This window comes from Mus musculus, chromosome 9 (assembly GCF_000001635.26).
Source record: "Mus musculus strain C57BL/6J chromosome 9, GRCm38.p6 C57BL/6J".
NCBI lineage: Eukaryota > Metazoa > Chordata > Mammalia > Rodentia > Muridae > Mus > Mus musculus.
Genome location: NC_000075.6, coordinates 100,943,725 through 100,964,978, shown reverse-complemented (window position 1 = coordinate 100,964,978; position 21,254 = coordinate 100,943,725). Strand labels below are relative to the sequence as shown.

At 38.4% G+C, this 21,254-nt stretch overlaps 1 protein-coding gene across 8 annotated transcripts in view; it reads right to left on the bottom strand.

Annotated features, from left to right (window-relative positions):
* Positions 1-6,434: 6,434 nt before the first annotated feature.
* The window catches only part of Stag1 (stromal antigen 1), a 360,836-nt gene continuing 346,016 nt past the window's right edge, over positions 6,435-21,254 (bottom strand). For 7 of the 8 annotated variants that reach the window (XM_006510924.3, XM_006510923.3, NM_001357265.1 and 4 more), the window contains 8 exons: positions 20,062-20,210; positions 18,995-19,123; positions 17,692-17,897; positions 13,198-13,372; positions 11,383-11,493; positions 10,644-10,758; positions 8,530-8,610; positions 6,435-8,444 (listed from right to left, as the gene is read on the bottom strand). In XM_006510924.3, the coding sequence (XP_006510987.1) occupies positions 8,421-8,444; positions 8,530-8,610; positions 10,644-10,758; positions 11,383-11,493; positions 13,198-13,372; positions 17,692-17,897; positions 18,995-19,123; positions 20,062-20,210 (990 nt within the window). In that variant the 3' untranslated portion in view covers positions 6,435-8,420. The remainder of the gene's footprint in view (positions 8,445-8,529; positions 8,611-10,643; positions 10,759-11,382; positions 11,494-13,197; positions 13,373-17,691; positions 17,898-18,994; positions 19,124-20,061; positions 20,211-21,254) is intronic. The other variant, XM_006510925.2, reaches the window with a different exon arrangement.

Below are 21,254 nucleotides of genomic sequence, written 5' to 3'. Positions count from 1 at the left end.
GATGGTAGAAAATTTATGCCTACAGGCCATCCAAACTGTTTTAGAAATACCAAGAGCAGAGTGAACTCAGCATTTTTCGTATGCCTAGATGTAGGGGATCTTCTCATAAAGGGAAATGGGTACAAGAACTCACATTGAAAGGTTATATTATAAATACATGCTCTGTGTTGTTTACAAAGCCTTCGGGGAAGTATTTATGGGAATGTTAAAAGTTATATAATCACATCATTGACTTGACGTCTAGACAGACACAGAACCAAGTTGTTTCTAGTTAAGAACTGGGCAGAGACAGGCCGTCGTACTCTGTGTGGAACACAGGCTTCCCTCCTAACTGTACAGGACTTTACACTCTGCTTTCCACGAGCCCACAGCGGATACAGCTCACCTTAATCTCCCACTTTACTGTAGAAGCCCGTGGCAGGATGAAAAGAGCTCCTGTTCTCATCCCCTCAACAATGGAACTGAGAGCGCTGAGGATTGGAGGAACTGTCTCCTCAGAAATACACTTCAGGGATTGGTCTAGCCAAGCTCAGGAAAGAGGCAGATAAAGCTTTAGAACAGCACAGAGCCTTGTGGATTCCCTTTCTGAAGTCGTCCTGGAGGACAGAAGAAGCCTAAATCTGTGAAGAGCAGAGAAGGAAGGGCTGCGTTCTTAAAGGAGCAATGATGTGCAGTGCCAATAGATAGGTGGTCAGAGATGTGGTTAAACTGCTAAAAGACTGAAATCGGGAGACTTGGCTGACGCTTTTAGCAAGGCCTTTCCTCCAGATTATTTTGAGTCTATTTCCACCTTGCATTTTTTTTTAAGCTTTTTTTTTTTAAACTTTTTTTTTTTTTTGGGTCCACCTTGCATTTTTAAACAGCCCAGACCTGTTCATTATTTCACAGAAGTTACAAAATTACAAATGATATTGACTTCTGAACCCACCTACCGGTAACTAACACAGCAGGAGAACCCTTGGATGTCTGGCTCCCGATGCATCAGAATTCTAGTGCTCATATGAAATTCTAATGCAGAATTCTAATGAGGCTTATATGAAATCAATTGGCTCCAAAAGGAAAGCATTAAGGGCTATAGCAGCTTATGTGATTAACAAGCCTACTTAGGAAAGTTTACATATGAATAAGAAGACAATAAGCACTGGCTCTGACCTGAGACAGCAAAGCTGAACCAACCCCTGGTTTTGTAAACCTGGTTTTGTAAACTTGCTTGTGCCTTCAGAAAAGGGTGACATCTGCTCCTCCTCACACAGCAAGTTCCGCATGCTAAAGATAAAACTCTCTTAACTAGAACCTGCAAATTTCAGCCTCTATTAAACTTGCTTAGCTGGGGTTGGGGGAGGCTCTCTGGGGCAAGGGATAAAGACCATCCTAAAATGGTCACAAGATTATGAGAATGCCTAACCCTTTATAAGCCATGAAACACTTGAACAAGGCTGGGCCTCTCTTAGCAATAGCTAGAGGCTACAGCTGTGCATTAATTAAAGATTTCCCCTTTATCTCCAAGTGGGGACTGTGCTGCCTAGTTTTATGTTAATTTGACACAAGCTAAAGACATTTGCGAAGAGGGAATCTCAATTAAAGAAATGCTTCCATGTGTAGTCAAGCCTTCATTTTCTTAATTGATGATTCAAAGTGGAGGGCCCAGCCCATGATGGGTGGAGCCATGTCTGGGCTGGTGGTTTGGGTTCTAAGAAACCAGGCTGAGCAAGCCAGTAAGCAGCACCCTTAAGCTCGGTATCAGCTCCTGCCACAAGGTTCTTGCCCTGCTGGAGTTCCTGCTCTAACTTCCTTCAATGAACAGTGATGTGGAAGAAGAGTAAGCCAAATAATCCTCTCCCCCCCCTCCCCCCCAAGTTGCACGGTGCTGCATCACAGCAGTAGTAACCCTAAGGCAGAAGGTTGAGGCCCCAGCCTCCACACAATGTAGGTTCTGGAGATCAAGTTCAGGTTGTCAAGTCCGGCAGCAGACATCTTAACCCACTGTGTGATCGTGTTGGCTCTTATTATAAGGCTTGATTTAAATTTTGGTAGATCATGTTTCTAGGAATTTATCCATTTTAGCTTTTCAGAATGTAGGTTTTCCACTATTTTTAAATTTCTTAAAGACAGGATTTTTTTTTTTTTTTCATAGCCCTGGTTATCCTAGAACTCTCTGTAGTTCAGGCTGGCCTCAAACTCAAAAATTCTGCCTGCCTCTGTTTCCTGAGTGCTGGAATTAAAGGTGTGTGCCACCACTGCCCAGCATAAGTGTAGGTTTTCAGAATCTTCCCTAATGATCATCTGGATTTTATTAGTATCTGTTGTAATGTTTTCTATTTCATGTAGTTTTGCTGATTTGAGTCTTGTTTTGGTTAGTATGCCTAAGGGCTGGTCAATTTTATACCTGTAAAACAAATTCATTTAAAAATTTTTCCTGTTCCACTTTTTGTCTCCACTGTTTCTGCCATGATTTTGTCCCACATTTTTTATTATTTTCTTCATTTACATTTCAAATGCTATCTGAAAAGTCCCCTATTACTCCCTCCCCCTCTACCCCCGCCGTGCTCCCCTACCCACTCACTCCCACTTCTTGGCCCTAGCTTTCCCCTGTACTGGGGCATATAAAGTTTGCTAGACCAAGGGGCCTCTCTCCCAATGATGGCCGACTAGGCCATCTTCTGCTACATATGCAGCTAGAGACATGAGTTCTGGGGGTTACTGATTAGTTCATATTGTTGTTCCACCTATAGGGTTGCAGACCCCTTCAGCTTTTGGGTACTTTCTCTAGCTCCTACATTTGGGGCCCTGTGTTCCATTCTATAGATGACTGTGAGCATCCACTTACTTCTGTGTTTGCCAGGCACTGGCAAAGCCTCACAGGAGACAGCTATATCAGGGTCCCTTCAGCAAAATCTTGCTGACGTATGCAATAGTGTCTGTGTTTGGTGTTCTGTCATGATTTTTATTACTCTCCCTTATTTGGGATTTTACTCCCTCTCCTAAGACCATGAAGCAAATCATTAAGTTATTTGGGTTCTTCAAAATATTTTATTTTGTAGTATTGAAAAAATGTTTCATGTTTACTGGCAATGGTCAACCTTGGGCTAGCCCCGACTCCTTTTAAGTTTTATTTTCAGGTAGTCTCATTAAGTTGCCAGGATCACCTTTCATTTGTGGTCCTCCTTCATCAGGCTCCTAAGTAGTCTGGATGAATTACTAGGTCTGGCTTGAATTCCGATTTTAATTTTTTAATGTAAACAGCCATAGCTCTAAACTTTCTTCTTAGAAATGTTTTTGTTGGGGCAAGATGGATAACTAGGCAAGGGTGCTTTATGCTAAGTTGGACAACTTGATTGGGATATCTAGGACCCACTTGGTGAAAGCAAACTCCATTATTGCCTGGCTTCCACAGGTATCTTACATCACACAGCACACACACACACACTCACTCCAAAACAAAGACAATGAAATTGTATTTTTTTTCTTCCAAAGAAATATTTTTATCCAAACAGCCGTTAGGCTGTATTTGCATTTTCTCTTACTTTTAAAATTCCCTTGACCGCCGGGGAATGGTGTCTCACGCCTTTAATCCCAGCACTCAGGAGGCAGAGGCAGGAGGATTTCTGAGTTTGAGACCAGCCTGGTCTACAGAGTGAGTTCCAGGACAGCCAGGGCTATACAGAGAAAAACCCTGTCTTGAAAAACCAAACTTGACCATTTTCTCAATGATACACTCACTGGTTTAAAGTCTATGTTTTTGTAGTCTCTGTTGCTATTTTTATCCCACTATGATCATAATAAATTATTTTACTTTTTTTTTTTTTGGGTATTTGTTAAGACTTGTCCTAAAACGGGCTGCTGAGAAGACGCATTCTGCATCTTTTTAGGTGAGATATTATGTATGTATGTTAAGTCCCTTGAGATCCAATTTAACTCTGGTTTCTCCTTTTAGATCTACTTATTCATTGACCTGAGGTACTAATGTCACCCGCCAATAGCCATCCATTTGTTCAGCAGTATCTATGAAAATGGGCAGTGAGTGTATATTCCAATTATTTGATCTTGGTAAATTTTAGTATAATTTTCATTACCTTGTTTTTTCTAGTTTTTGCTTAAAGTCTTCCTTACCAGATAAAACAGTAACTACTTCAGCATGTTTTCAATTTCTATTTGCTTGACATTGACTTCCATTCTTTCCCGTTTGGTCTCTGTGTCTTTGCTGGTAAGGTATGCCTATTTTTGTAGAGAACCTGCTGGTATATCTTACTTTTAAATTCTGCCTGCCTTTTTTGAGTGTCTTAGTTAGGATTTCAATAGGTGTGATAAGCCACTACAGCCAAAAGAAGCTTGAGAAAGAAAAGGTTTATTTTTACCTTATAGTTTGTAAGTCTATTTCTTAGGAAGCCATGGAGGAATGGTGCTTACTGGCTTATTCCCCATGGCTTGCTAGGCCTGCTTTCTTCTATTACTCAGAACCACCTGCGCAGAGATGGTACACAGTGGACTGGGTCCTCCAACATCATCCACTAATGATGAACATACCCTTTCTTACAGACAAAACGTATGGAGCCACTTTCTCAATAGAGTTTCTTCCCAAATGACTGTAAATTAACCAAGATAAGGAGCTAGGAAAAAAATTCCCACTCAACATTATTGAGAGGTCTGTATATTTCTCTAACTTTGCTGCTGTTTTCAATGGCTGGAATGTTTATTGCTTGGTTCTTCTTCAGATTAGGGTTTTGCTGGTGTTTGAGTTTGCATGAGGGTTATTTTAAGGTGTGCCTGTGTTCAGTGCTTAGGGAAGCTAGAAGAATGTGTCAGATTTCCTAGACCCAGAGTTACAGTTGGTTGTGGGCCACCAAACATGGGTGCTAAAACCCAAAAGCTGGTCCTCTGCCAAGAGCAGCAAGCAGTCCTCACTGCTGAACCATGTCTTCAGCGCCCTAGACACGATTCTTTAGTTCTCCTTTGTTCATCAGTCCGCTGTGAAACTTATTCCTTGCTGTTCGCCTCCCCACTGGGTAAGATTTATGTTTTTTTTTTGTTTTTTTTTCCTGCATTGTTGGCTTTGGTGTTCATGAATTGGCTTTGGCTTGTGCTTGACTTGAAATGTCTTAATTTCTTCATCAATCTTTCTTTTTTTTAATATTTGTGTATATGAATACACTGTCACTATCTTCAGACACAACAGTAGAGGGTAATGGATTCCATTGCAGATGGTTGAAAAGTCACCACGTGGTTGCTGGGAATTGAACTCAGGACATCTGGCAGACCAGTCAATCCTCTTAACTGCTGAGCCATCTCTCCAGTCCCTCCTCTTCAATCTTAAGAGGCAAAGACTGAATATAGAAACCTTGTCAACTACTTCCAGGTTTTGAAAAACACCAGTTAGTCCATGCCTTTTTGTTTTTTAGGATTTCTGTTGAGGTCTAATATGATGGGCTTGCCTTTACAAGTAAATATGAATTTTCTTCTCGCTGGTTTTGATAGTGTCTCTTTGTTCTGTAGTTATGATGACACTTTATGTTGTGGAAATATTCTGTAATACTGATTACTTGGAGTCAATGCTGCTTGTATTTCAAGATATATTTTGTAGATCCAGGATTTTTTTTCTTTTTTTTGCTATAGTTTCATTGAATATTTTTTATGCTTTCCATCTTTGCTATCATGCATTCCATGGATCTTCAGTTTTAGAACCCAGCTTTAGTCTGGCACAACATGTACTGCTCCCTCAATGATAGACTCTTACCTGGGTGCCAGATCAGAGTAACAAAGTATTCAGGTCACAGCTTGGATTTATAAGCCTGTCTGTCCCAAATGAAAATTACATGTAGATCGAGGACAGAGAAACCGTCTTGAAAAAACAAATGAACAATTACATGTAGAGAAAAACATGTTTAAATACAGATCCACTTCTTGGTTACCCTGTTCATTTATCTGTTTTCCATGTCTTTACCTTTTCTGCTTTGGCAACTGGGCTACTTAATGACCTCAGACCAAATATGGTCAAGCCATAAACAGGGTAGGTTGTGACTTTGCTTTAGAGTGAGGCACTGCAACGATAATAAAATAAACCTTTACTTCTGCTGAAATGTAGAATCCCAGAAATTGCCAAAAGGCTACTGCAATGAGCAACCACACATGGTTGAGGGGGAGGAAAGGCTGCTTTTGAGAGGACCTGGCCTCATCATAAAAGGAAATCTGAGGAACTAAAGAAAACTTGTGAGCAACTGTTAAATTTTTTTTTTTCTTAAACATAAAGCATCACAGTGAGGCATGGGAAGCAGAGACAGAAGCTCTGGTTTAAAATGAGACCTTGTCTCAAATACACCAAAACCCACCAAAACTACTATCATTTAACAAAATATCTGAAAGAACAAACTCTCAAGGGCAGCAGAAAGGAAACTGTCCATAATCCTTGCCCAGGAGCAGCAACAGGATAACCACAAGGCTGATTTTGAATAGTTTATTAAAGGAAAGGTGAAGCATCAGTTTCAAATTGTACAAAAGGAAAAAAAACCATCATTTTGCAAATGTACAATTTACAGAATTACTAGCAAAACCAATCAAGGAGACACTGAAAATACAAAAATTTGATTGACTTTAAACTGAACTTGGAAACCCACTGGAGTAGAGATTAAGCCGCCTTTGTTGTTGCATGGTAGTCTGTAACCCTTAAATCAGCATGTGGTGTTCACAGGAGATCGTCAGGCAAAGAATTATCTGTGCTTATTCCAGGGTTCCTCAAAGCTGGGTCCCTGGCCAAGAACTATAGTGAGGCAGGGCTGAGGTGTGCAGTCCATTCATTCCTGCCCCTTGAGTTCCAGTGAAGCCCACATTTCTAGGAGAGAGCAAGGCCCCAGATGTTTTAACTGGAGCCTAGGACTTGCTGAGTTAGTAGGTAAAACATTTTTGGTGACCAAGAATTTTTTTTTTTTAAATCTCTGAACTGTACAAATGTTGAGAAAAATCTTGTCTACTAAAAGGATGAATAAAATCGTATTTTATTTTCCCACACAAAAGATAATCATAGAGTTCATATACTTTTAAAAAATGTTCATTTTTGGTAAAAAGGGAAAGCCTCTCAATTCTGTTGCAGCTATTTTAAAAAACCAGCCCAGAAACAGCTGTGGACAGACTGGTTTGGAAATTTGGAAGCCTACACTAAAATCAGGGAAAGCTATGTGGATTTTTAAAATAATAGCAAGTCATAAAAGTAAGCTGATTGTAACTCTAAGCCACTGAAGACTGTCCCGAAGATTCAGAATTTCTTTCTCCAAAAGAATTTTTCTTAATATGCACACTTAACACTGAAATGTAGCTGTGTTTCACGGTAAGCTTAGAACGCCACCTTCTAAGCACAGACTTCTATGCAGCACATACATCTATGATTGGTAAACATTTCACAACATTAGTGGGTTGAGGGGATACTGAGTGCATGGGAAGACAGTTACGTTACACATCTTAAAATTACTTCTGAATGGCAAAGGAAAATTTCATGACTATAAGAAAACGGAAGTCTGTGTAACGTGACTTTGGCAGGGCATGAAACAAGTGTTAACAACAGTGAGACTGATAACTTGAGAACCATTTTTGTTTTACTGAGAATAGTTTATTTGCTGGTAGAAGTTGCTAAAAATGCACAGAACAAAGACCAATAGAAAATGCACTGTATTTGAATCTCACTATTCTATAGAAAATGAACGGTGTACAGCATCTGTTGGAAAAATGGCTGCATGGGCACTTATCTTATGCCCACTTATAAATAAAAATAAACCTTTTTATTCAAGAGTATATAAAATCTGGGGATTCCCATCCATCCACAGAGGGCGTGTGGTTTTTGGCAGAGATGCACGATGTTAGAACTCTATTTTAGCTTGTCCATGCTCTGTTCCTTCAATGTCTGCTTTACAAGGTCAACAAAACCCAGCGAGCTCCAAAAACACTCTTCGGCGATTAGAACGAGCTGCTTACTCATAGTTTAATAAAAATGGTTAGCTTTTAAAACATAAAAAGGCAAAATGTTAAAACGGTTTTTAAATTGTACAACAGGAAAATAAAGTTAAAAATATTTTTTTTACTCAATGCTGATTTTCATAAAACAGGTGTATAACAGTGTTTATTTTGACAGCTGTTTTAAAAATTTAAAATATCTTCCTCCTTTCAGAAAAACACACACACATCTGTACTGAGATAAGTCCAACATTAGAGTACAAATGATTTTTTTGGTCAGTCTTTCCGAGGTGACATTCACCAACATTTCCATGGGTGACTGACATGCTGCTCTGTCACTGCAAAAGGGACCAACCTTTAATCATTTGATTACAAAACAAACCCGATCACATCAAAAGCGTTTCTTCCCCCATACAAGCTATCACAGTATATAGGCCTCTAGCTCTAAATAATAGAGTTCCAGATTTGTAAATTTTCTTCAGACTTCAGAACATAGGCATTCCAAATCCCTAGAAAAAACGAGAAGTACAATTATTGTATATATTCCAGGGCCAAGAAACTATAAATAAAAAGCAGTAATGATTTGATATTTACTGAATCATCTTCTATGATAGCTGCAGAGTCAAAGAAGTCTGGCCTTAGCTCAGCTCTCTCTCGGCGATTTCTTGATGGGGGCTGAAAAGAGAATCATTTAATTATTGTTCCTGTGAGAAAAACTGTACTAATAGCTAGCATTTTTGACAGTACATAAACATGTAGAAACATTTAGTTAAATTTAAAAGGAGAACGAGAATCTGGCTTGTATATAAAGTATAGATTTTAAAAATGCAGCAGTATTTGAATTATCAAAAGACAAAAAGAGTTTCAATTACTATGCTTTTTTTGTTTTGTTCTTGTGTGCCAGGGTCTTACTGTAGATTTGGCTGGCCTGAAATTTGCTGCTGTAGACCAAGTTGGCTTCGTATTAAGAGTAAGAGACCTTTCTACTTCTGTCTATGGAGTGCTGGGATTAAAGGTAAGTGCCATTGCTCCTAGCTTACTTTTGAAATATTGGGTCTGCATGCGATATGCACCGAGGAAACTTGAGGAGGGTGTGGGGCCTCCTAGTGCTAGACCCACTGGCAGCTGTGAGTCATCCAATGTGGATTATGGGAAATGAACACAGTCCTCTGGAAGGTAAGCAAGAAGGCCTCACTGCTTAGCCATCGCGCTAGCCCCAAGACTCAAAATTTCAGTGAATAAACTGTATGTAAAACATGTAATTTGGACTTACAATATAGAAAATACCTTCCCTTGGAAGGTATCAAGTTACTACAAAAATGATGAATTACCTGTTGAATATCAGTGAATCTCTGAAGTAGGTAGATGAAATGCTTTTGGGGCAGAAGCAGGGCAGGAAAGTTCTATGAAAGGTTTTAAACATAGAAGGCAGAAGACTCCACACTGCATTATGTCATCTTTGATTTATATGCTGAAGTACTTACTCCTAGCATTTCTGAATGGGAGTCTATTTGAATATAAGGTCTTCTAAAGGGTTTAAAGTAGTGAAAAATTTCAATAAAATGAGTCCTTACAAGGGGTAACTTCTTAGGAAAGACCATGAAAGGCAGTGGGGGAGTCCTTCCTCCCTTCTACCATGTGAGTCTTGGGGAATCCAGCTCAGCAGCAAGCACCTTTACCTGATGATATACTTTGCCCGCTATAAAGATACTGGAAGAAACCAGACCTCTACAAGCCTAGGAGTACTCAAAAATCAACTCGATTTCACGTGACTCCTGCCACTCAAGTCACTCAAGACTGGTGTCTGCTATGGCAACTGTAGCCAACACTGGGAAAGCAGTATAGTGAGCACTGATCTACTAGTCAGCTGGTGTTATTTCACTGAGTCTATTAGATGCTTTCCTTCATGTCATTTTAGCTATAACTTATTAGTGTTAAGTATTACCAATAACAGGCGGAAGGAGGGTATAGGGAACTTTCGGGATAGCATTTGAAATTATTTACATAGAAAATATCTAAAAAAAAAGTATTGCCAATAACAATTTTATTCTTTTACTTCTTTTTGGTATTAAAGGTTAAATTTGGGGACCTCGAGCATGTCATACATGTACCACTGACCTCAATTCCAGCAGTTTATATTTTGAGACAGAATTTTAGTATGTAGTTCAGGCTAGTCTTGGACTTATAATCATTTTGTCTTAAACTCTCATCCCTTCCTAGGTGATACAGGTGTGTACCAGCATGCTGGGCTGTGCAATGAAACTGTAAAAACCACAGCTCTATGCATTATTATTTATGAAAAAGTTTCTTTATATCATTTTTAGCTAGTCTATATTCATCTTATCTCAAAGATATTCTTTGTGAATTAAAGATACATGTTCCACACTCTACATCTGACAGTCACATGTTGGAACACAGTATATATTTCATGTTCCAACTTAAAATACAAGATATCAAATACATAAGCTGTGCCAAAATATCAGGGGTGAGTATTTTTGAAAGAAAAAAAAAAAAACCACCCCAGCTTCTTTTTGCTAGTATCCAAAGTATGATAGCTTAAAAATGCCACCTAATAAGCTCGTCTTGATGTCCAAGAATGGTCACCACTTCTCACCTGGGCCTCTCTATAGTAAGAATACAATTTTAAACTCCAATCTCCTTATATACTACAAAAGAAAAACAAACTAACAAACCAGTAAATTTCTTACCAAATCAATAACCATGGTGTCTTCAAATTCTTCATTCATGTCTTCTAACTGGCTCCGTGATGACATCATCACATCTTCAAAGATGGGCTCAGCATCTTCCTCCATTAGACCCCGACTGGTAAAACAGGTGTTCAGAAAGCTGTTGAGACTCACCCAGCTTGGAGTCCTAGGTTTTTCTTAGCACACTTTCTAATTATGACTTATAGACTATACAAGTTATACTGAATTCAAAGAAAATTAGGATTATACCCAACAAAAGGATTACTCCTTTGGTTCTCTCAAATTTTCACTTCAACTTATCAAAGCAGTATTAATTTTATTTATTTTTTTGGTTTTGTGAGACAGGGTTTCTCTGTATAGCCCTGGCTGTCCTGGAACTCACTTTGTAGACCAGGCTGGCCTCGAACTCAGAAATCCGCCTGCCTCTGCCTCCTGAGTGCTGGGATTAAAGGCGTGCGACACCACGCCCGGCTAGTATTAATTTTATAAGAAAATATATGTAAATAGTGAAATATGTAGGTATGTATCAGTTCCTCCAGATTTTGTTCAATTATATTTGAATTTTACAAATAACGGAACCCAAGAGACAGGTATTTAGAGCGTGGCTGTGCTCTGTAGTCATCTTGTGCTGAGGAACATATCCACAACTCGTTTTCTTTAACTACTAAGAAGCAGAGCTGCCCTGTGGCCAGCACACGTACTGCTGCGTGTGTGCGTGTGGTGCTCAGCGGACACTTACACGGCGTGCCGGACTCCAGCTCTTACTTTCATGTAGTTCATCCCTGTTCTGTCCTTCCGATTCAAGTCTTCTAACTTCGGCTGGCCTAACCAAGAGATCTGCATCTGGGGACTGAGAGAATGCTATTATTGATTTTGTGTAACAGATAACGTATACATGGAATCAGTCTCATTCCATTAAAACTTGGTTGGCTAGCTTAATCTTCATGTAAGGGAGTTAAATTTATCCCACTGTTTTGTGAATAACAAAGTTAATTGCCTCCAAGTATCACTAAGTCTCCACCGAAACAGGTTAGGGTGCTATTAATCCTTACACTATGTGTTAGCTTTATGCCGCAATCTCTGTCAAATAAGATATCCCCAGACTTCTGATTCAAGTTGCCATTCACTGTGTATATAGCTAGGCAGCAGGGCCCTAAAGAACATGTGATGCTGGCTTTAGTATTTAAAAAAAGGGTATAACTCAGAGTCCTCCTAACACACAGTTTCTCAGTGCTATGAAATCAAATTTTCACCTGTATTCTATATTTAAAGGAACACAGAAAATAGTACACATATGCCCCTGGTACCATTTTATAGGTGATAAATTTTAGTGGTTCCGCAGATAAAAATCTGTCATGTGAAATTCTAAGTAGCTGTTTTTGTATCTTTTGGGATGAAGAAGTCAATGGACAATGGGACTGATAAAATGGTAGTCAGGACAGTAGGGTAGGCATACTTATCTATGCAGAGGCTAGACACAGGCAAAACTCTTGATGCCTACTAGCACTGAGAGACTGATAGTCAACGTTTGACATAGATTATCCTCTCAGGTTTTTACTGAAGACTCTTTGGTGTGAAGCTGCCTTGTAGCTTTACTCAGGGTCTGAAATACTTTTAAAATTGCTTCTACTTTCAACATATTAATTTGCTTAGTTAGAAATTTTATCCACCAGTGAAACTCACATCATTACCCCAAATATATATAGAAATACATGTAAAGAACTCAGAGAGCTTTCAAGTTGAGTGTAAAAATAACACAAAATTAGGTTTTGTTTTTCTTTTGAAGCAAAGTCTCATGTAGCCCAAGCTGTTCTCAAACTCACTGGAGAGCTCAGCTTGCTTTGAGCTCCTGCCTCTTCCCTCCCAAGTATTGGAACTACAGGTACGTGCCACCATGCCTAGCTTAAAGTGAGGATCATTAAATGGATAATAAAGGTGGAACAATCATTTGAGGCTCCTTTACAGACAGCCTAGCAAAGTTCTCACAGGCTCTTGTCAAGGAGATAGAATGCATTATTTTTTCCAAGTCTCTTGAGAAACAGATCTACCCAATAAATATGCACTGTTTAGTTACAGGTCTGTGGACCTGTTCCTTTCAGAAAAATATAGTTATTAAAGAATTAAGGGAAAAAAAGATACTTTCAGTAGTAATATATGGGACTGGGCAAGGAGATGGTCTCAGTCCTAGTATATACTAACAACATGTCATTTAGTATTAATACTAAAGGATATTTAATATTTTTAAGTTTCCTTCCAAAACCCGCCTAGGTTTAAAATTCATTTTATTCTAACACATTCCTACTGGTGGAGAAATGACCAGTGAATCTTGAAAGATAAGAAAATTGAGGCTATTTAAATATGAAGTTTGTCCCACTAGATCAAGAAAAGTCTGAATTTTGAGGAGAAAATGTCTACAGCAGTATTTGGACATTTATATACTATTTACTCTCCATTTGTGGCTTCATTTTTGTAAGACCTCACCAACAATGTGCTCAGCTTTTTGTAGTTTCACTTTGATGTTTAATGCCAAGAAAACGAAACTTTTAGTACTTACTTATGTAAAAAGTCTGGTTCAGAGCCATGCTCAGACTCAGGTTCCTGAATCTGCTCTCCCATGGGACGGCTGTTTTCTCTAAGTACCGTGGAGGTGAGCTGTGGGGTTGGCAAGGGTCCAGGAGTCTGAATCATCGTGTCAGTCCTATTTAGCCATGTGTTATCCAGACTTTCATCTGCAAAATGTCAGTTAAAGTCTCAAATTATCAGAGATGGAACAAACTTTGGTGGCAGTTATAATGATTTGAAAAGCACAATTCTACAGTTAGACTCTAGTTTATCTATTTTATTTTGCTACTTTGTTTTTTAAATTAGTCTCATATAGCACAGGCTGGTCGCAAACTCACCATGAAACAAGGTCCTTGCACCCCCGATTGTCTTGTATCTATCTTGCAAGTACTGGGCTTACATTCAGTTTTTGTGGTGTTTTCTTCTTTTTTCAAACAGGTCTCATCATGTAGCTTAGGCTGGCCTTGACTTCCTGATCTTTCTTACTGCCTTAGTCTCCAACATGCTGGAATTACAGGCATGAGCTATCATGCCCAATGACTGGCTAGAGCAACAAAGTTCCATAACTCCCTTGTTTGGCTCTGTATTATATTAATGACTTCTTATAAAGTTCAGTTTTCTTATACCTAAAATGAGGATATTACCTCATCATAGCTGTCAAATACCACACTGCCTCCTGTCTCCTTTATCTTTAAGAATTTATGTATCCTAGAAGGTGAAGAGTAAAGTTAGTCAGAGCCCTCAGCAACCTTCCTTTGCTTTTCCACCTACTGCCTGAGCCTACATGGTGTCCCAGGGGGCTTTTACAGAGAAATCAGCAAATGCTGCTAAGACAAGTGGAGACTTATCATTAGAGAAGCTCAGAGTTTTCATGCCATAAAGTCCCTCTGGGGAGCCTGGTTGTTTTATCCAGCTTTTAATTACATTCTCTTTAAGGAAATAATAATCATTTCTGTTTACCCAGACCTTAATTATTTACTATCCTGCACTAGCAAGTGATGTGCTGTGTTTTTTCCTCCTTCTGAGGTTGCTTTGTAAAGACTGGAGCAGGCAAACATTTGCTTACCTAAGCCATCCTAATAAAATAATGCATAATGTATTAGTTTTACTTATAAAAACTATTCTATTCCGAGTTTGAGACCAGCCTGGTCTACAGAGTGAGTTCCAGGACAGCCAGGGCTACACAGAGAAACCCTGTCTCAAAAAACCAAAACAAAAAACCAAACAAAACCAAACAAAACAAAACAAAACAGAAAACAAAAACTTTTTCTAATGAGATTTAAAAACTGATTCAGAAATATTTTAATCAGAAGTATAATATGAACCCTCTTGGTTTTTCTCTTTCTCTTGAGTCTCCAGAGCTGTGTCTGCTAGGTTCATTTACCAAAACACCTCTATCTCCTAGTGTTCTTAGGTTTTTATATTCTGTCAGATACACATGCACACTCTGGACTGACCCATCTGTTCCTAAAAATACTGATTTACAATGTGGTAAAGGTCATTCTATTGATGCTCACTTCTGAATATCTTAACAACAATGTTTAATCACCCATTCATAATATTTTTTATTTGGTGTTTACTCTAAGCTTTTGTGTTCAGACTGACATTATGTAGGTTCTTAAGCTGGTAGAGATCGTGTTAGCTTTCTATTTCATGTCCTCTCCAAATGTGGCTCCTTCTTACATCAAATCACTCTGGAGCCCCGTGTTGTGTGGCTCAGAGAACTGACCAAGCTGAGCTCAAACTGCCCATGCCTTTCCTTGTCTCTTTGGTTGCACTGAGTTCTTTTATTTCTTAGCTGTAGCACTTAGCCCAGTGGACACATAATTACCTCAGAAGCTTGCTCTCCCTGAATCCATCTTCTAACCTTTTAAAGACGCTTCACTGAAAACAGTTCTTAAAAAGAAGCCTTCACCTTCAACTCCAACAAGTGAAACTGCCTTTGAAAGGGATTAGCTATACAACCTATCCTGATAATCTCAAACAAATCCACAGCCAAGTTTTCTTTTATAATTTAACAGTTACCTAATCCACATATATATCCTAGAGTCTTAAAAATACTAGTTTTGACAGTTTATTAGTGAATTACATATGGTGATTTAAATTCTCTAAGGCTTACTTTTTCCTTTGTCAAATCTGCCTAACATGGTGGAACTAAACTGATTAATATAACATTTACAAATACATGAAAAACAGGGGCTGGAGAGATGGCTCTGTGGCTGGGAGCACTGGCCCCACTTCTTGAGGACATGGATTCCACTTCTAGCACCCACGTGACAGCTCACAGCTGTTTTTAACTCTAGTTTCAAGGGGGTCTGGCATCTGCAAACATATATATGCAAGCAAAACACCAATGAACACAAAACAAAAATACGTCATTAAAAATTAAACAACATCATTCAAAAGCCCAAACCAAACCAAAATAAAATGTATGAAAAACACGTGGTAAATAATTTAGTACAAGTTGGCTACTAAGATTATAGCTGAGAAACATCTGAAAGGGAAAAAACATGTTACAGACATGGAGCACCCACAGAGGTTATCATAAAAGACATTTTCAATGGAAACCAACTGGAACTATTCTTTGGAGGAAAGTTCAGGATCTTCAAGCAAAAAAGACAGGAGAATCTTCTCTCTCTCTCTCTCTCTCTCTCTCTCTCTCTCTCTGTCTGTCTGTCTGTCTGTCTGTCTGTAAAAGTATCGAAGCTGAAATATGGAAGGACATCTCAAAGCATGCTGAGAGACTTTGCTAAACTTTAACAATGTTATTTATTTAGTCTGATTAGTACTAAAGAAGAATTAATGTGAGATTTTTGGGGACATTCTGAAAATAGCAGCTAACATTTATTGGATGCTACTTATAGGCCAAGTACTGTGCTCAGTGACATGTGTGTACTGTGTTTTATCAGGAGTACCTCATTTAGTATTCATGGTAACTGATGCTGGATACCCTATATACTCTGATCATCTTTCACTTGATTAGTTATTAAAACTCAGAGAGGGTTAAACTAACGTTCAAATGCGACATGGCTGACAATGAGAAAGCCAGGTTTGAAATAGGAAACCGACTTTAAGTTTGTTTTTGTCAATAGTCAGCATCTTCTCCAATAAGGAAAGGCACACTGGTTTCGATTATAATTAAGTGTACCACAGAGTTCACCAAACCTCTGGTGAGTTACTTTTCTTTAGGCAGCAGAGGTGAAGTTGTGAGAACTCATTAGGAGAAGCATGGGGGATGGAAAGGCTATCTAAGAAATAAGCATGTTTACTCTGAAGCAGTCCTTGGTAAGCTTCAGAGAAATACTTTAAAAGTATAATTTTAGTCTTTTTTTTTTTAATGTTGATTAGATGTTCACGGTTACTAAGTTCCTATTCCCTACAGCCCAGGAAGCTATATTATAAATCAGATTTTGGGGGCTGGAGAGATGGCTCACCGGTTAAGAGCACTGACTGCTCTTCTAAAGGTCCTGAGTTCAAATCCCAGAAACCATATGGTGGCTCACAACCATCCATAATGAGATCTGATGTCCTCTTCTGGTGTGCCTGATGACAACTACAGTGTACTTACATATAATAATAAATAAATCTTTTAAAAAAAATCAGATTTGGCCACCACTGTCTTGTGGCATAAAAAGAAATTCCTTAACCAATGACAGAATTGTAAAGATACTTTAGGGTGTATAATTTGTGGCAGAGGTATACTCTCAGATTACCAATAATCCTGTACTAGTAAAATAAACTGGGATTGGGGAGAGGGAAGAGGAAACTAATTTATGTAATTCAGGCTGGACTCAAACTTGTTAAGTAGCTGAGGATGGCCCTGAACAACAGATCCTCTCAAGTGCTGGGACTGGAAGCATATACTGCTTAAGATGAACTGTATTTTATTTTTTGTTTTCTAAACTGTACCTTATATATATAGTTGGTTTTCTTTTGAAACAGAGTTTCTCTGTGTAGCCGTGGCTGTCCTGGAACTCACCCTGTAGACCAGGCTGGCCTTGAACTCAGAAATTTTAGAGTATTTTAATATAATACTGACTCTTTTATTTTAAAATTTTCGAGTCACATAGACATCTTTATAGGTCTGTATAACTGCTTCACTTTTTTTTTTAAAATTTATTTATTATATGTAAGTACACTGTAGCTGTCTTCCGACACTCCAGAAAAGGGAGTCAGATCTCATTATGGGTGGTTGTGAGCCACCATGTGGTTGCTGGGATTTGAACTCCAGACCTTCTGAAGAGCAGTTGGGTGCTCTTACCCAATGAGCCATCTCACCAGCCCCCTAACTGCTTCACTTTTGTTCTGTGTCTTCTGCATTCTGTTTCATTAAGTTTCTTTTTGCCTCACTCTGCTCATCCAACCTTTGTCCTTGGATTATTTCAGTTGGTAGCAAATATATAATGGCATCATATCTCACAGCATTTTGATTCAATAAATCATTTGCTACTTCATCTTTGTAAGGCAGGCATCCTGGAGGACTTACCTTCTACTCGTTTTCTGTGCAGTGGGGGTCTTCCTTTCTTACTCCTTACTGAGGACGTTTTACTGCTGCTACTTCCACTGTTCACAGACATCCTGTCATCTTCACCTCCAGTGACTAATGAGTTTCTATACGAGATGAGTGGAAGCCACACATCCTCCCTCCTTTCCATCATCTGCTCGGTGAGGAATTTTTCAAGATACGAATGACTGAAAACACAGAGAGCAGCAGCGACTTTCAGTGTCAATCACAGATCTGCTTTACCCTCCTCCAGTTCTTTCAAAGACAGGCAGGTATATGCTAGTAAGGGTATGTTGTGTGAGCATGTATATTTATACTTCCAGCGTCACATTTGGCTCTCATTCCTGCAGCCCTTTGAATGGGGGGTATATGCTATGAAGGGCGCTTTACTCTGCCTAGGTCTGGTCATGCAGAGGCTCAAGTTCGATAAGACTGCAACTGTACCCTAAAAAACTATCTGCTACAGTTGAAGAAGGAAAAATACTCCATGATTAACATCCAACAAAAAAAAAGGAGGAGGAGTCGGAGGGGAAGGAGGAGGAGAAGGAGGAGGAGTCATTTCTCCTTAGAGAAGGAAGAAAAGGAGGAAAAGGACAAGAAGTTGAGAGGGAATATGGTGAGGGGAACTGGAAGAGGGGTGTGGAGAGTGGAAATATCAAAACCCACAGTATAAAGCTGCACGAGATTTTAAAGGACAAAATAAAAATACCTAACAACAGCAACAACAACAAAAATCCTACCAAAATAGAAACAAAACAATCAAACAAAAATTTAGTTTAAAAGCATGGCATTCCCATCAATACTTAACATTTATGGCTCTCTCCCACATTACCCCATTTTAGGCCGAGCCCACCTTATTTATTAACCTGTGTGTTTATGTTTGTTCCCTATAACAGGATACAAAGCCTTATAATATCACATGACTTTATTATGGACATACTAATAGTTTTTGAGCAAAATGAAGGTAACATAGATTCTTAGAATTATTAATTCTATTATGTTTCCATCAATACACTCAAATTTATTACCTATAGTCATTCATATTCCTACTGACTTAGAAAATTTGGGATTTATTATAGCAGCATTCTCTTCATAAAGCAACCAGCCAATGTTCACACATCTTGAACTATAGAATAAGAAATCATATTCATCTACTTAATTTCATCCTATAGCTTCCAGGTCAAACCAAGTTTTTATTACTACTAGAGTCTAACAGTAGTAATGATTAAAAAAAAGTTTCAACGGTGCCATCTAAAAATCATTTCTATTAGTATGTTCAACTTACACAGTTTTCTTGTCCTGTCGAAGGAGTTTAGAAGAAAATTCACTTAGTACTTCTAGAAAAGCCAGATTAGGGGGTGGGTATTCTTGTCCTTTCTGATTCTGGTATTTAAAGGCAAACTCTATTCCATCCCTGAATTTAAAGAAAATAAAATTGTTTTAGAGGGCAAAAACTATAAAAACTTTGGAAACAGTGGAATCATTACTAAATTTAACAAAGCATGGTAAATTCATACAGCAAAATAATGCTAACTTATATATTTGTTTGTATAATTTTATATTTACAACTACAAAGAAACAATGTTATATCCCCAATGTATTTTTCAGGGGTAATACAAATCCTTGGAAAGAAACTGGACTCACAGTAACTGAGTGCTACTCAATAGTATGCACCAGCTGTGCAAAACTAAGGTTAATCATCTGTGTATGTGTGGTGTGAAAGAACAGCAGTAGTAGGTTGAATGTAGAAGGTTGGTCCCTAGTTGGTTTAGGAGTGTGACCCTCACCAGGAGTTTTTAAAAACATATTGTAGGGGCTGGCAAATGGCTCAGTGTCTAAGAGCACTGACTGCTCTTTTGAAGGTCCTGAGTTCAAATCCCAGCAATCGCATGGTGGCTCACAGCCATCCCTAATGAGATCTGATGTCCTCTTTTGGTGTGTCTTAAGTCAGCTACAGTATAATAATAAATAAATCTTTGAAAAAAAAGTATTGCATCTTTGAAAATCCACATGCCCTATAACATAGTTTCAGTCAAAGACCAAAGAATAGGTTATTAACACCCCGCCTCAACCCCAAGATAATGTTAACAGCCCTGGCAGTCCTGGATTAGAGGTGTGTCTTACCACACCCAGCCCAAAGCTTTTCTCTTTATAGCATATAAGACAGAAAAACAGAAACAACTCACAGGTGGTTTAAGAAAGCCTTTTCAAAATAAAATATTGCTACTTAATTTCATTAATAGCTTACAGTTTGAAAATTCTATTACTTGTTACTTTAAAAATGGGTTAAATAATAGTTTTTTTTTATATTCCAGCAAACCAGTTCTAAATAACAGAAAGTGTGTATCTCACTTGTGAAGTGTGGCAACAGCTTCTCGGGTCTTGATCTGGTCCAATCCAAATGTAAGGGCAAAACGACGTGCCAGTTCTTTAATCCCACTGACGTGGGCAGATGTCCTATCCAGATTAGGACCTTGTTCTTGAACAAGTTCATTAAACAACTGATGAAAATAAATTAAAAATAAAAATTTTACAAGTAAGAAATCTCTGAAATTGTATTTAGTTTTAGAATAGGTAACATAATTTAAAATTTACAAAGTACAGAGGGACTGAGATACCATGTCAGTAGCACCACAGTCCAATATTTGTTAAGTTGAATGATAACACACACATACACACACACACACACACACACACACACACACATATTTGAAAATGGAGAAAGAAGATATATAGACAGAAATGTAGCACAAGCCTACAAACATATATGATATACAAGGCTCAGAACATTTTTCACTTATTGTATTATAGGTCAGAATATGATATAAATATTCATGGACAGTTGGATACAAGAGGACATACTTTCAACTTAACAACAAAATACATTCTAAGATCTTAAGTTGATGATTTTATAAATACCATACATCCTATTAAAGTAAAATAAAACTTCAGAGTAGTAATGGCAGTAAAGCAATTATCATGCTATTACCAAATCTAGACACTTGTATAAATGCTTGTATAAATCTACCTTCAGATTAGGGGATAGTGTCTAGTCTTGTCTAAAGCCTTTCTCAACTGACATAATTGATAATGTGAACAAATATAAGGCTCTGCCTACTGAAGAGCTTTGCATCCTGCTTGCTGTTCTCTCCTGCGTCAAACATTCATTGTCATTCACACACACACACAGGTTTTAAAAAACAATTCTAATTTCTTTATACTATTTTGTCTGCCAGTCGCCAATTAATTTCTCTGGTTCCTAAATGGTATTGGTCCTGCGATGTATTTCCATTTGCTTTCTTCACTCTGAATCTCTGGTGACTATCGCTATACTGAGTTTCCTACTGCAGACTCCTCACACCCACCTACCTGCGAGGCACCTGCTTCCAGTTATGTTACCCATCTCTGTAGTCTGCTGCAGTAACAAGCTGCCTGAACTACACGCTATGATGTAACTGCCTGAGCTACATGCTATGATGTAACTGCCTGAGCTACATGCTATGATGTAACTGGTAGGAATGGTTCTTCCACAGATTTCCAAATAA